Below are 14,255 nucleotides of genomic sequence, written 5' to 3'. Positions count from 1 at the left end.
TTCATAGGAGCCTGGATAGACTCATTCAGGTAGAAGGCATTTCTTCTAGTCAAAAGATCCATATTATCGATGACCCTAGTAGGCTCTTTCCTACACTGGGACTGAATGCTAGTGAAATTGGCTCTGATTCTTCTGTATGCATGGCTGCAGAAATGCAAGTAGTTCCATTGGCTCATCTGCACTTCAGGGGTCTTCAGTTGTTGTTCCAAAGCCAGTGGGATCAGCTCTACCAACCGTTATCCAACTAGATCTTTGTGTGACCCCTGAGATGAGGGCATGCCTTCAGTGGTGGATGAAATCTGAGGTTCTCAAGGTGCTTCACATCCTAGCGCATCAAGTGATTCTGTCTACTGATGCCTCCACCAAGGGGTAGGGTGTGCACACAGAGGCCACATGGACCCAGGAGTCATGGTCCTCAGCAGAGAACCATTTGCAGATCAAACTGCTGGAGCTCCAAGCTATCTATTAGGCTCTAGGAGCATTATTTCATCTACTGTCAGACAAGAGAATATTGATCCAGATGGACAATCAGGTGGCCATGTTTTATGTAAATAAACATGGAGGCACAGGCTCATTCATTCTATGTGAGAAAGCCCTCTGAATCTGGTCATGGGCTGGGCATCACAATGCCCATCTCTAGGCAACCTATCTTCTAGGAGCCCACATTTGTTGGTGGGTTGCATAAACAGTGCTGCCGTCCATTATTAGCCCTTGGACAGTAGGTCACAGATGAGTTGTTCAGTCTTTTGGGAATGCTGGTATTGACCTATTCGCCTCAGAGGAAACAAAAAGGTCAAGTGGTTTTGCTTCATGCTTCCAAGCAGCTACAGTTCAGCTTCTGATGCTTTTGTGCTAAACTGGGGCACCAGTCTACTCTATGTATTTCTCTTATCATCAAGACTGTCTGAAGGTTTTTCAGAGCAAGGTGAGTTTGATTCTCAGAACACCTGCATGGCCACTTAAAGTATGGTATCCATCTGTCAGCTCAGCTTCCAGTTTCATTGGGTATCTCTTCAATTCTTATCACATAGGAGAGTGACAGATTCTGCCACCCAAGCCTGCCATCACTGGCCCTCACAGTCTGGATGTTGAACACACAGTAGTCTCTTCTTTATTCCTTACTAAGGAAGTGGAGCTCATGCTGGTTTCACTTAGAAAGCCTTCTGCCAAAAGATCCTATAGCTTTAAGAAGAAAAAGTTCTTGATTTGATGTGGGACCAGCTGGCTTGATGCTTTTGGTCTGAGAGTCTTGCTTCAATATCTATTCTTCCTCTTGTACTTAGGCCTCATCACCTCTTCAATTAAAGTTCATCTAAGTGCCATTGTTGCATATCACCAGCAAATGGAAGGAGCTCTGATCTCCCTCCACTGTTAGTATCAAAGTTCATGAGAGGTTTATGGCATTCCAAGCCTCTGGTCATTAAACCTACAGTACCTTGGGACTTCAGTATAGTCCCTGCTCAGCTCATGAAACCTTCATTCAAATATCTCAAGTCAGTGGTCTTAAAGTTTTTCACCTGGAAAGTGTTGTTTCTTGAGGCCCTCACTTTGTCTCAAAGAGAGAGTAAATTGCTGGCACTGGTTTCCTATTTGTTATACCTGCAGTTTTTTCACAACAGGGTGGTTCTACATATTCACAGTAAGTTACTTCCAAAAGTGGTATCTGCATTTCACATTAACCGAATGATTGTGCTGTCTGCTTTCTTTCTGAGACCACATGCACACAGAGGAGAGAGAATTCCTCACTCCTTGGACTGCAAGAGAACCCTCGCGTATTACATGAGAAGGACTCAATCTTGTCATCAAGCTTCTCAGCTGTTCATATCCTTTGCCTAAATAACTCTGTCTAAATTGCCAGCAGATTGTACCACATATTTTTATGTGATAGCTGGTTTGCAGATTACGGACTCTGTCAAGGTTCATCAAGTGAGAGCCATCGTGACTTCAGTTGTTCATCTAAGGTCCACATCCATTGAAGACATTTGCAGAGTTGCTACTTGGTCATCAGTTAACACTTTCCCATCTCACTACTGTCTCGACAACATGTCTCAAAGGTCAGTAGGATTAGGCAAACAGTTTTGCACAGCCTGTTCACCCAGTGGTCTGTCTACTGGTATGGTCTTCGTTGCTTGCTTTAGTAGTTGCTCTGCATTGCAACTCTCATCTTTAGACTCTCCACCCAGAACGGTTGCTTCATGTCTGTTTGCCAATGGAGAAAGCAAGTTTACTTACTTATAAACAAGGTTCTCCATTGATAGCAGTATGAAAGAGCATTACTTAATACACACCCACTTCTCGTGAGAGTCAGTTACCTCACTGAAGCGTATACTTTGGAGAAGACTAAGGGACTCATAAGGTGGCATGCATGCAGGGTCTCTCGCACATACAGGCCGATACAGTAAAGTTCGCGGGAGAGCGGGCCACTCTCCTGTGCGCGCAATTCACTAAAAAAAAAATATTCAAATTAGGGCCCGTGGTAAAAAGAGGCACTAGGGACGCCAAAGGTAGGCATTAATTTCTGCCGGCACCGGGAGGATGTACAGAAACTGCTTTTCTGTACACCCTCCGACTTAATATCATGGCGATATTAAGTCGGAGGTCCCAAAAGTTAAAAATAATTTAAAATAAAATTTAAAAAAAATTTAAAATCAGCTTGCGGGTTGAAAACCGGACGCTCAATTTTGCCGGCGTTGGTTCTCAAACCCACTGACAGCCACGGGTTCGGAAACCGGACGCAGGCAAAATTGAGCATCCGGTTTTCAAGCCACGGGCCGATTTAAAATTTTTTAATTTTATTTAAAATTATTTTTAACTTTTGGGACCTCCGACTTAATATCGCCATGATATTAAGTCAGAGGGTGTACAGAAAAGCAGTTTTTACTGCTTTCCCGGTGCCAGCAGAAATGAATGCCTACCTTTGGGTAAGCGCTTGGCTGCACATTTTACTTACTGAATTGTGCGAGAATAACTAATAGGGCCATCAACATGCATTTGCATGTTGCGGGCGCTATTAGTTTCGGGGGGGTTGGACACGTTGAAAATGCGCGTCCAAACACGGGTTAACAGTGCGCTCCGCCTGATACTTGGTAAAGTGTTTACTGAGCTCTGAGAGCTGGGTCGGCACCATCAGGTGACATAATGGCTTCATCCTGCTGTCTACAGAGAATCCTGTTTCTAGATCAGCAAACTTGCTTTACGGAGTATAGATCATGTCAAACAAGCCTGAATTATTTGTTCAACTGGGTGACTAGAGAATTAGATCAAAGGTATGCTTTGTTTGTGGTTTATTTGGATTTCATCAAAACATTTGACACGGTCTCGCATAAGAATCTCATTAATAAACTGAGCAGGCTTAGAGTGGGTGCCAGGATGGTGGACTGGACTAGAAACTGGTTGAGCAATAGATAACAAAAGGTAGTAGAAAATGAAATTTACTCTGAGGCAAGGTAAGTGATTACTGGAGTGTCTCAGGGATCAGTCCTGGGGCTCATTCAATATCTTTGTGAGTGATATTGCAGAGGAGGTAGGAATTGTTTCCCTTTCTTCAGATGACACACAGATCTGCAACAGAGTGGGCAACTCCACAGGGAGTAAACAGAATGAGAAATGATCTAAGGTAGTGTGAGGGGCGGTCAAATAATTGGCAGTTAAGATTTGGGGTGCTGAACTCCAAAGAAGCATTTTTGCAGTGTTGCTTCGCTAGAGTAACTTTTCAGTTCTTCACTGAAGAGGGAATACTCACTCCTGCAGAGGTAGCTAGCTACCAGCTCTGAGGTCTGTGCCATGATGGATATCTGATCCTGCGCCTGATCTGGATTTTTGCTTTCCTACAGCAGTTCCTGTGGCTTGTTTTAGGCCTATTGAATGTTTCAATTTCACTGTCAGTTTGCCCCATCTCAGCATGAACACCCATATGATCTGTGTTCTGGCCCCAAAATGATTTAGCTGGCCCTTCTTGTCTGCTTAGTTCACCACTGTGGTATCTTTTAAAGGACTAACAAAAAAGATATAGGAATATGTGAGCTCTCAAAAACTGTCCATCCTCAAAATTAGTGAATTTTATTGGTCCTTTCAAAAGCATGACAGACTACAAAGATAGAGGTAGTTTATTTTCATATTTGCAGACCATGTCGCCGAAAGAAGCTACAAAGCCATGAACAATTTTGTGAAACTGTTCCAAGGGTACCTGCTGTTAGCAGTTGAGAGGAATTTTAAGGAAGCTGCTTTAAAAAAAAAAAGTAAAATATTTTTTAATTAGTACATTACAAAGTAAATATTGGAACCCTGTGTGTATCTTTGAAATACTGTCAAGAATACAGAGTATAGCTTTTTTTTTAAAGATTTTGTAGTTGGACATTTTTAGCTACAGTTATGGTGTGACAGAAAAATATCTTGTCTGTTAACCTTATTTTTCTTTTTCTTTTTTTTTTTTAACTGACTCTTAATAGGACTTAGAAATATTAATCTCTGATGCTTAATTGCATGAAAAGAGAGCTCCTTGGTTCAGTGTCCTCTGTGATCAGATCAATTTTCAAAGTTTTGAAGATGAGCCCTTGTTAATTGATATCATTGACCACAGCACTATGAAGGATTGTTCCAGATGGGCTTCTTTTGCAATATGAACTGTCATTATCGTCTATCATCAGAAAACCACTTGACTGAAACCCAGAGATCCTCTAGGTTTTACAGTAATGCCTCAATTCCTTCAAAACCACATTTACCAAGGCTGAAACGTGACACCAATATTTGTGTGAAGGTCATCTTGTGCAAAATGTGTTAAATCCAAGCAAAGGTTCTGTGATATCATCACTGATAAGATGAAGCCAGCAATCCTCCTTAAAGTACAAAATCCTTTCAGTCTAGTCTGCAGTAAAAGTCAGCGAAAGTGCCCCTTCCACTTTACAATCTTTTATATGTTTTACGCTGCATAAAATGCAGTTTTATTGCTGCTTGTCTGCTGGATAGATTATGAGGAGGAAATAGAATGCTAAACATGGTTTTAAACTCCAGTTTCATTCAGTCTTTTAGCTCTGTTTTTTCCTTTATCAATTTACAATAATTTTAGGCCTTCAGGGAAATTTAATTGGAAAATATTTAAGAAATATTTTTTTATATTCCTTTATCATGATAACTGGCAAAGTGGATTCTATGTCTTCTATTCTAGACTTTGTTAATTTGTTATTTGTGTATTTGCCTGTCCTCTGTTTCAAGGCACCTTGAGAAAACATGCCAGGAAACTGTAGTAATAACTATTAGTCCAAAGAGCTTTTCAGACTGTCTTTAACAATCTACATTGTATGAAGATCATTTGATAAAGGGCATACAGAACCTGCAAGAGTGTGGCAGTGATCAGGTTTTAATTTAAAACTTGAACAGTCTCAGATTTTAGAATTCTTAGTCATGTATACCACCAGGCAAGGATTTTATACTACAGTAGAAAACTTAAAAATCTCAATAGTGTCAGAAGTTCAAACTTTTAGTTAAGAATAAGCAACTCAACAGCTAGACAGAACTGTCGGACTATCTAGAATTAGAGGCACATCGTTTTCCATTTTATTCCCCATTACAGGTAAGTGAAAAATGCACAAGAAAACTAGTAATCAAACTCATCAAAGTAATCATTTGGTAATCAAACCTCTGATATTTAGGATAACAGTTAAGAATATACAGTTGTTTGCAAAGGTTTAGGCACCCCTGATCAAACTATCAAACTGTATTTTACGCCTTGGGCAGGTGGAACTTTTGAAATAAAGGTGAGGGGTGGGGAATTAGTTAGGGGCGGGTTAGTTAGGGGAAGGAAAGGGAAGGTGGGGGCCCGGAAAGAAAGTTCCCTCCGAGGCCGTTCCGATTTCGGACCGGCCTCGGAGGGAACGGAGGCAGGCTGCATGGCTCGGCGCGCGCAGGCTGCCAATTTTGCGCAGCCTTGTGCGCGCCAACCCCGGATTTTAAAAGATACGTGCGCCTACGCATGCATCTTTTAAAATCCAGCGTACTTTTGTTTGCGCCGGTTGCGCGAACACTTTTTTTTTCCAATTTTTTATTTATCAGCTTTTAGATGAATATACAACAAAAATATTGTATTGGAATATACAGAAATTATAATCTTAATATTTGGCAATTCTGCCCTTAACATGGAAACAAAATCAATAGATTCTTATTACGGAACATAGTTTTCTTATTACATAGGAAACACAAGGGGGGGGGGGGGAGAATGAAACTATACGAGGAGTATACAAGAAAACAGTTACAAATTAGGCCCTGATAACCGCTATTTCAAATAAACCTCATTATATCTCCTCAGGTGGTCTCCTACCAGATAGAAAATCCTTCAAGTGGGCTGGTAGAAAGAAAACACATGTATTCCTGGCCAGTTGTATTATACATTTACAGGGGTAGCGTAATTTAAAACTACCCCCTGCTGCTATGGTCTCAGGTCTCATTAATAAAAACTCTTTCCTACGCTGCTGCGTAGATTTAGCTAAATCGGGGTATACCCGAACCAGACCTCCGCAAAAGGAAACATTTATATTTTTGAAGTAATTCTTCATGATCAAAGATACAGCTGTTTCTTCAAAAAAGGTCACAAAGAGCACCACACGATCTAATATTTCAACATTAGAGTTCACATAAAGGCTCAAATATATGCATATATTAAACGTTTATAAAACACAGAAGAAAAATGTGTAGCACAAAATATACTGGACAATAACAGTTTAACACCAAGAGATTACTTTTATTTTACATATGCACACTAGACAATGTGCACGAAGTTAAATTCACAGTAAACAGTTGTGTAAATGCGAAGGACCCTGACACGGCCGTGTTTTGCATCAAGCTGCGTCAGGGGGACCGGAAGATTCTCAAATTTGCATGTTGTTTAAAGAACAATGTATTTGTTAGCAGCTGAGGAACCCGCTGGAAAAACAGCTTAAAGTTTGAAATGTGAAAAAGTTTTTTAGAATTTAACTCGTAGCGTGAAGCTACATTTATAAAATACAGATTGCATGAAATGCATCACATACATGTGTATGTGTCCTAGTTAGCGCATGGAAGCTTTTGAAAATTCAGCTGATATCTATTTATCTATTTATTTATTTATTATTATTTAAAAGATTTCTTGCATTCCCTTTCATGTTTAAGCGCAGGTTACAATGAATAGAATATACATAATAGTTTATTTTGAAGAAAATATTGCTTTATGTTGAACTAGAGATTGCATCTTTTGGCCCTTTGAGTTGATGGGTGTTGTAATATTTAACTGTCACACTTTTCTAGATTTAAATTGAAGTATAGAAGCATTTTCTATGTGTCTTGCATTTGTTTCACACTCGTGGCTACCACTGAGAAACTTCCTGGAGTTAGCAAAGATTGTCATATTCATTATCTACTTATACGTACCTTTGTTGTCATTTCTTTTCCTGGGAATTTTAATACTATAACAAACAAAACTGTGGAAAAATGACCATTAGAACAAACAAGAGAAAAATCATTTTTGCACAGAATTTTGTCATGACTTTAAAATTCCCAGGAAAAATAAAAACTTAAAATGAAGATCCCTATTTATTTAATGTTGTTTTTTTTGTTTTAACTTCAATAGACATCTTTGCTGCCTCCTGTTCTTAAATTTATTTAGCTCTTTATCAATCCAATTACATTGGACTCTTGTCTTGAGCTTATCACTATTTCTGTAACGTATTTTGACATTAAAACTTTAAAATTATTAAACTTACATGAGTCAAACTGTTATCTCAGAGTTAATACCTTTCTTAAAGCGTTCTGTGTAAGAGATGGGATCCAATAAGAACTGCATTTAAAGAAGTAAAGAAAGATCTTTTGTTTTGAAAGTTATGAGAAAGTGGCAACCCTCAAACTGTACATGTTTAGGTGACATTGTACATTTTTCTTATTCTCTAGTGTCTTGTTATTACTCCAGATGTGAACCTCATTTTGAGAGAGGTCTTAAAGGATTAGGATATTCTGTCTACATTACTGCAAAGCAAATGACTGCTTTGGTTTAGATTTTCTTTTATTGGTCTCTTTTGTAAATGAAACAATGTTATGCTATAGATTAGATGTGTAACATGTTTTGCTTTATATTTGAATGATCTGTATTTGTAAGGTAATTTTGAAACAGCCCGTATAGCGATAAAGTTGGTATGGACATTATACATGCAGGCTTTTCTGATTTTCAAAGTGAACTTACTTGCATACGTTTGCTTTAAAAAATACTCAGGTAATTGGCCAAGTATGCAAACGCATTCACTCACATAAAGTTATATCTTTTGGAAGGTAATAACTGATGCATGTACACTTTTGTGCATACTTGTTAAAATGAAGAGTGTGCACATAAGAGCTGACTCTTCCTCAATGCCACTGGAACACCTCTCCTTAGTTCGCATAAAACTACATGTGAAACTGGGTTATGAGCATACTTTTACATCTAGTGAACCTGGATCATTTTTACAACAGCTATTAGCAGTCATAAAATTGGGTTTTATGCTTGTAAATGGCTTTGAAAATTATCCCCTCAAAGTATATCTTTGGTATATCTTTATAACCAAATTGATATCTATAAATTTCATTTTTTACTGCTTAGACATCTTCTACCTGTACATTTAGCCCAATTAAAGCCTCATTTAACCAGATGTAGTGCCCTATTAGTAAGAAAGCTCACAACTAAGGGATAGATTTTCAAACCCCAGCAAGCATAAAAGCCTCGGGTTTACGCGTGCCGGGCCAATTTTCAAACAGCCCGGCCACAAGTATAAACCCCTGGGACGTGTATAAGTCCCGGGTTTCAAAAAGGGGCGGTCCAGTGATGGGGAAGTCCGGGGGCGGGGTTAGAGTTGCCCGGCACAGCAGCCTTAATTGGAGCAGACTGGGAGGGAACTGGGGAAGGCCCCGATACGTCGCCACGTTGTAATTGCTTAATTCGACCCCCTCTTGCGCACGCCGACCTGGCATTTTATAACTTACGTGTCCATGTGTGCGCGCCAGGTAGCTCGCGCACATGGACGCACATGCATAAGTTTTGAAAATCTTCCCCTAAGAGTTCAGGAATTTATACTTGTGATTGCCTGACATTTTCTCTATCCTTGTTTCTCCTGTTTCCTCAGCATTGCAATGGACCTAGCCATCCAAAAACCTGCAGAGTTCATCATATATACATCTTGAAGTAGACCATTTGCTGGAGCTATGTCCACTCATAATAAATAACAATCACATTACAATCACGCACAGTGTAATTTGAAAGGAAATTTTAAAAATACTATTCTTTTTCTTTTCTGTACAGGTTGATGATTGTGGATTTTCTTTAAATCATCCCAATCAGTATTTTGTGGAGAGCCAGAAGTTACTCACTGGTGGTCGAGATGTTAAGAAAGAGTCTAACATCCCAGAAAGCTCCCAAACAAAAGCAAGCAGTCAAAAGTCAGCCAGCATGGTCTCTAGTTCTAACATCACTAACTCTGCAGAAGATCTGGAGGAGTTTTTCAGTGAAGACTGAATTTATTTCAATTGCAGGTTTCTCTCTCTGTCTATCATTGCTGTTTTCCAATTTTTTTAAACATGCTTTCTCCAAGCTAAGAACAGTATGCTGAGTTCCTGGAGAGAATGTTTGATACTGGAGCAAAATTGCTTACCTAATTTTTATTTTTAACAATGGACGGGGTGAAAGCTTTTGAACTGTCAAAGTTTTGTTTTTACCTTGAGGCCTAAGATGATGAATGCTCAGAAATTATTTATCCCCAGCCATTTAGGATTAAGCTCCACATTTGTAATTAAATGCTTTTATAGAATGCTTAATAGTTAGTCATTACCATAAAACTTTGAAGTTTGTATGCTAACAATTTTATTGTATTTTACTATTAATAAAAGCAGTAAGAAAAATAAAATATTTTTTAATTTTGAATTGCAGGGTTTGTATTGTATTTGCTTTTTATTTTTCTCTTGGTTTCTTTGAGTTATTCTGTAACAGTGTAAAGTTCTCTTGAATTGTGCATTATGGAGTGAATTTTCAAAGGCGTTATGTGTGTAAAATTAACATATATGTGCAAAAGTAGCTTGTACTTGCATGCGTGCTATTTTATAAACAAAAATGCTCAAGTATTTTTGGTTTCATGCACACAATTACTTGTGCATAAAAGGGGCAGTCTGAGGGCATTCCTGGGCGAGTCCAAGAGGCACATGCATAAGTTGCTATTTTATAAGACATTTAATTGAATGTATTAGGCTAGTTATTCAGCAATTTCCTGTCGTGTAGCCAGATGGACTCAGAACAAATGGGTATAGTATGCTCGTGCTAGCAGTTGGAGACGGATCTGACGTCAGCACGGGTATATATACCCCCACAGGAAGCGTAGCAACTTAGTAATTTCCATCTCCAAAGCAGTTTGGAGAGCCTGCACGCTCGCTGAGCGTGTTTCCAAATCTACTTTCTACTTTCTTTTTGGCACCAGACTGGCCAAGAAGACCCTGGTACGCGGACATGAGAAGACTACTGGCAGGGGAGCCCCTTCCCTTGCCTCCTCTCCGGGACCTTCTACGTCAAGGTCCCATCCTCCACGAGGATCCGGCTCAATTCTCTCTTACGGTCTGGCCATTGAGAGGGCTAGACTGAAGAAAAGAGGTTACTTGGAGCCCGTGATAGATACACTCCTCCGAGCTCGCAAGTTTTCCACATCCCTCACCTACGTAAGGATCTGGAGAGTATTTGAAGCATGGTGCGACACTCATGGCGCCAATCCACATGCGACCACAACCCTATTGTGTTGGATTTCCTGCAAGATGGACTTCAGAAGGGTCTCTCCCTCAGCTCCATCAAGGTTCAGGTGGCTGCGCTGTCTTGCTACGGTCCCAGGAGGGATGGCAAGACCATTGCCAAGCACCCAGATGTTTCTCGCTTCCTGAAAGGAGTCAAGCATATTCGTCCGCCACTGAAGTGGCCTGTGCCCTTATGGAACCTCAACCTTGTTTTGGATTTCCTCACGGGATCCACCTTCAGACCCCTTCGGGGCCTGTCTCTCCGTTCTCTAACTTTGAAGATGGTGTTCTTGCTGGCTGTATGTTCAGCACGCCGCATCTCAGAGCTACAAGCACTATCCTGCCGTGATCCCTTTCTCAGAATCACTCCTGAGGCTATCCATCTTCGTACGGTTCCCTCCTTTCTACCTAAAGTGGTTTCACAGTTTCATCTTAACCAAACCATATCCTTGCCTACCACGGCGGGTTTGAAGAAATCTGAAGAAGGGTGTTTACTACGCCATCTCGACATTGGCAGATTGCTGCCCAGATATCTGGAAGTGACACAAGAAGTACGAAAGACGGACCATCTGTTCGTCCTGCACAGCGGGAAAAGACAAGGGGAAGCGGCCTCTTGGCCCACCATCGCCCGCTGGATTAAAGAAGTTATCAGAGCAGCTTATGTGGAGGCTGGGAAGTCTCCGCCTCTGCAAGTCAAGGCTCATTCTACCAGAGCACAAGCGGCATCTTGGGCAGAATCCAGGATGCTGTCGCCTGCAGAAATATGTAAAGCGGCGACGTGGTCCTCCCTCCATACCTTCTCCAGGTTCTACCGTCTGGATGTCCAGGCCAGGGAGGACACAGCATTTGCGAGGGCGGTTCTACATGGTCCTCAGGCAGCCTCCCGCCCAGGCTGGGAGAAAAGCTTTTGTACATCCCATTTGTTCTGAGTCCATCTGGCTACATGCCAGGAAATGTTGAGATTACTTACCTGATAATCTCCTTTTCCTTAGTGTAGACAGATGGACTCAGCATCCCGCCCAGCTGCCTGTGTACATGGGTTTCACCGATTCAAGGTAAGCCATGTCATCTGTTTCCATAAGAGCGTGCACTCTACCAGGTGTCAACGCCTTCCGGTTGTGAATGCTGGCAGTCTCCAGCTACTATCAATCGGTCAGGGGAATCCTATTTCCACTATTTCACTGAGCGTCAGTACACACATCCATAACAGCTTTTGCAAGGAAGATTACTAAGTTGCTACGCTTCCTGTGGGGGTATATATACCCGTGCTGACGTCAGATCCGTCTCCAACTGCTAGCACGAGCATACTATACCCATTTGTTCTGAGTCCATCTGTCTACACTAAGGAAAAGGAGATTATCAGGTAAGTAATCTCAACATTTTACACCTGCTAATTATTTAGCGTAATTGATATCAAACTTGTCTGTCCACCATTAGTTGGGTGAGAGGTCTGGGTGACCTAGGGGGAAGTTCAGGGAGAAGAACTAGGAGGGTCTCAATGACCTGGAATTAGGAATGGGTTAACTGGTAAAGGTATTGGCCATTTAGTAATTTCAGTTATGCATGCAAGTTTTAAAATATATTGAGCAAGTTCTATTTTTTTTTTCACACGTAAATTATATGCACATATATTTATAAAATTGCTAGGAAAAGTATGCACGTTTTATGCATTACAGGTATTCCCCCATAACTAAACATATATGCATATGTTGAGGGGATAGACTTACGTGTATTTTATAATCTACAGATACCTTATACACTTGGGGTAGATTTTAAAACGTCATGCGCGCGCTACTCCGCGCGCACACATGGATATGCGATTTTATAACATGCACGTGCAAGGGGGGTAATCTAATGCAAGTACCCGCAGCGACACATCGGGGCCTTCCACAGTTTCCTCCCAGTCTGCTCCAATTAAGGTGCGGACTGGGAGGGACCTTCCCAACCCCCTAGCCTAACCTCCCTTCCCCTTCCCCTATCCTGCCCTCCCCCATCCCTTTCCTAAATACCCCCAAATTTCTTGTCTTACCTTTTGCTCCTGCTTCCGAGGCCACTGTGCCAGGGGCCTCTAGCCCTGCCCCGCCCCCGGACCGCCCCTTTAGCTAGCCCTGGGACATACACGCGTCCCGGGGGTTTACACGGGTGGCCCTTTGAAAATTGGCCCGGAGCACGTAAGGCCCAGCCACTAGCGTAAACCCCCAGGACACGTGTAAGTCCCAGGGCTAGCCAAAGGGGCGGTTCAGGGGCGGGGCTAGAGGTGTAATTCAAACCTTAACGCTAACAAAAATCGATTATTGCAATTCATTGTATTTGGGCAGTCCAACTAATAAATTACGCTCATTGCAATTGGTCCAGAACTCAGCTGCTCGTGTTCTAACTGGCACTTGTAAGGGGGACCACATTTCCCCTATACTTGCATCTTTCCATTGTTTACCTATAGCATTCTGTATTCAATATAAAGTTTTAATGGTAATTTTAAATCTGTTGAACAATGACCTCAACTCCTGGCTTTGCACCTTGCTGTGCATATCCAAACTCCCACAACAGTTAAGCTCTGCAAGTAAAAATTTGTTGGCTATTCCAACTCCTAAGATGGCCAGGCTGGATGTAACGCAGAATTGTGCTTTTTCAATGACTGGCCCAAAGTTGTGAACGCGCTACCAACTCAATACGCACAACTATTAATGCAAAGGTATTTAATACGCACAACTATTAATGCAAAGGACCTCAAGGCCTATTTATTTAAACAGGTCTTTGGCAATTGGTAAAGCAAGCTTCATTCATAAATATCTCTGAACTTCCCTGATAAGCACCAAAACATTTTTGTGAGTCAAGCAGTTTTTAAGTCAAATGTAGATTTTTAAGAGTCTCGTGTGCACGTTTGCCATCGCACGCACATGGTCACACCGGTTTTATAACACAAGCGCATATGTGTGCGCATGTTATAAAGTCCGTTACCCAAGTGCACGATTTTAGTAGATGCGCACGGCGACACGTTAGGGGGTAGATTTTAAAAGGTGTGCGTGGGAGTAGATTTGTTCACGCAACCCAGCGCAAACAAATCTACTCCCGATTTTATAACATGCGTGCGCTGCCGCGCTCGCATGTTATAAAATACAGGGTCGGCGCGCGCAAGGCTGTGCAAAATTGGCAGCCTGCATGCGCTGAGCCACGCAGCCATCCTCTGTTCCCTCCGCCCCCCCCCACCTTCACCTCCCTTCCCCTATCTAACCCACCCCCCAGCCTTAACTAATTCCCCCCCTACCTTTATTTTACAAGTTACGCCTGCCGGCACACCATATTCCAGTCCAGGGGCTGGTCCAGAGGCTGCGGCCACGCCCCCGGAACGCCCCTCGGCCAGAACCACACCCGCGGCCCTGCCCCCGGAATGCACCCGATGACGTGCCGGCCGCGACAGCCCCCCCGACACCCCCCAGGAAAGCCCCGGGACTTGTGCATGCCACCAAGCCTATGCAAGATAGGCTCGGCACGCG

General features: G+C 41.9%; 1 protein-coding gene across 4 annotated transcripts in view; it reads left to right on the top strand.

The window, feature by feature from the left end:
• Positions 1-9,915, top strand: part of PRIM2 (DNA primase subunit 2) — a 608,800-nt gene extending 598,885 nt beyond the window's left edge. For all 4 annotated transcript variants that reach the window (XM_029595680.1, XM_029595675.1, XM_029595676.1 and 1 more), the window contains one exon: positions 9,293-9,915. In XM_029595680.1, coding sequence (XP_029451540.1) covers positions 9,293-9,505 — 213 coding nt within the window. In that variant the 3' untranslated portion in view covers positions 9,506-9,915. The remainder of the gene's footprint in view (positions 1-9,292) is intronic.
• The last annotated feature ends 4,340 nt before the right edge of the window (positions 9,916-14,255 follow it).

Source organism: Rhinatrema bivittatum, chromosome 3 (assembly GCF_901001135.1).
Source record: "Rhinatrema bivittatum chromosome 3, aRhiBiv1.1, whole genome shotgun sequence".
Taxonomy (NCBI): Eukaryota; Metazoa; Chordata; class Amphibia; order Gymnophiona; family Rhinatrematidae; genus Rhinatrema; species Rhinatrema bivittatum.
Note: the sequence above shows the minus strand (reverse complement) of the source record. Positions and strands in the feature narration are given on the sequence as shown.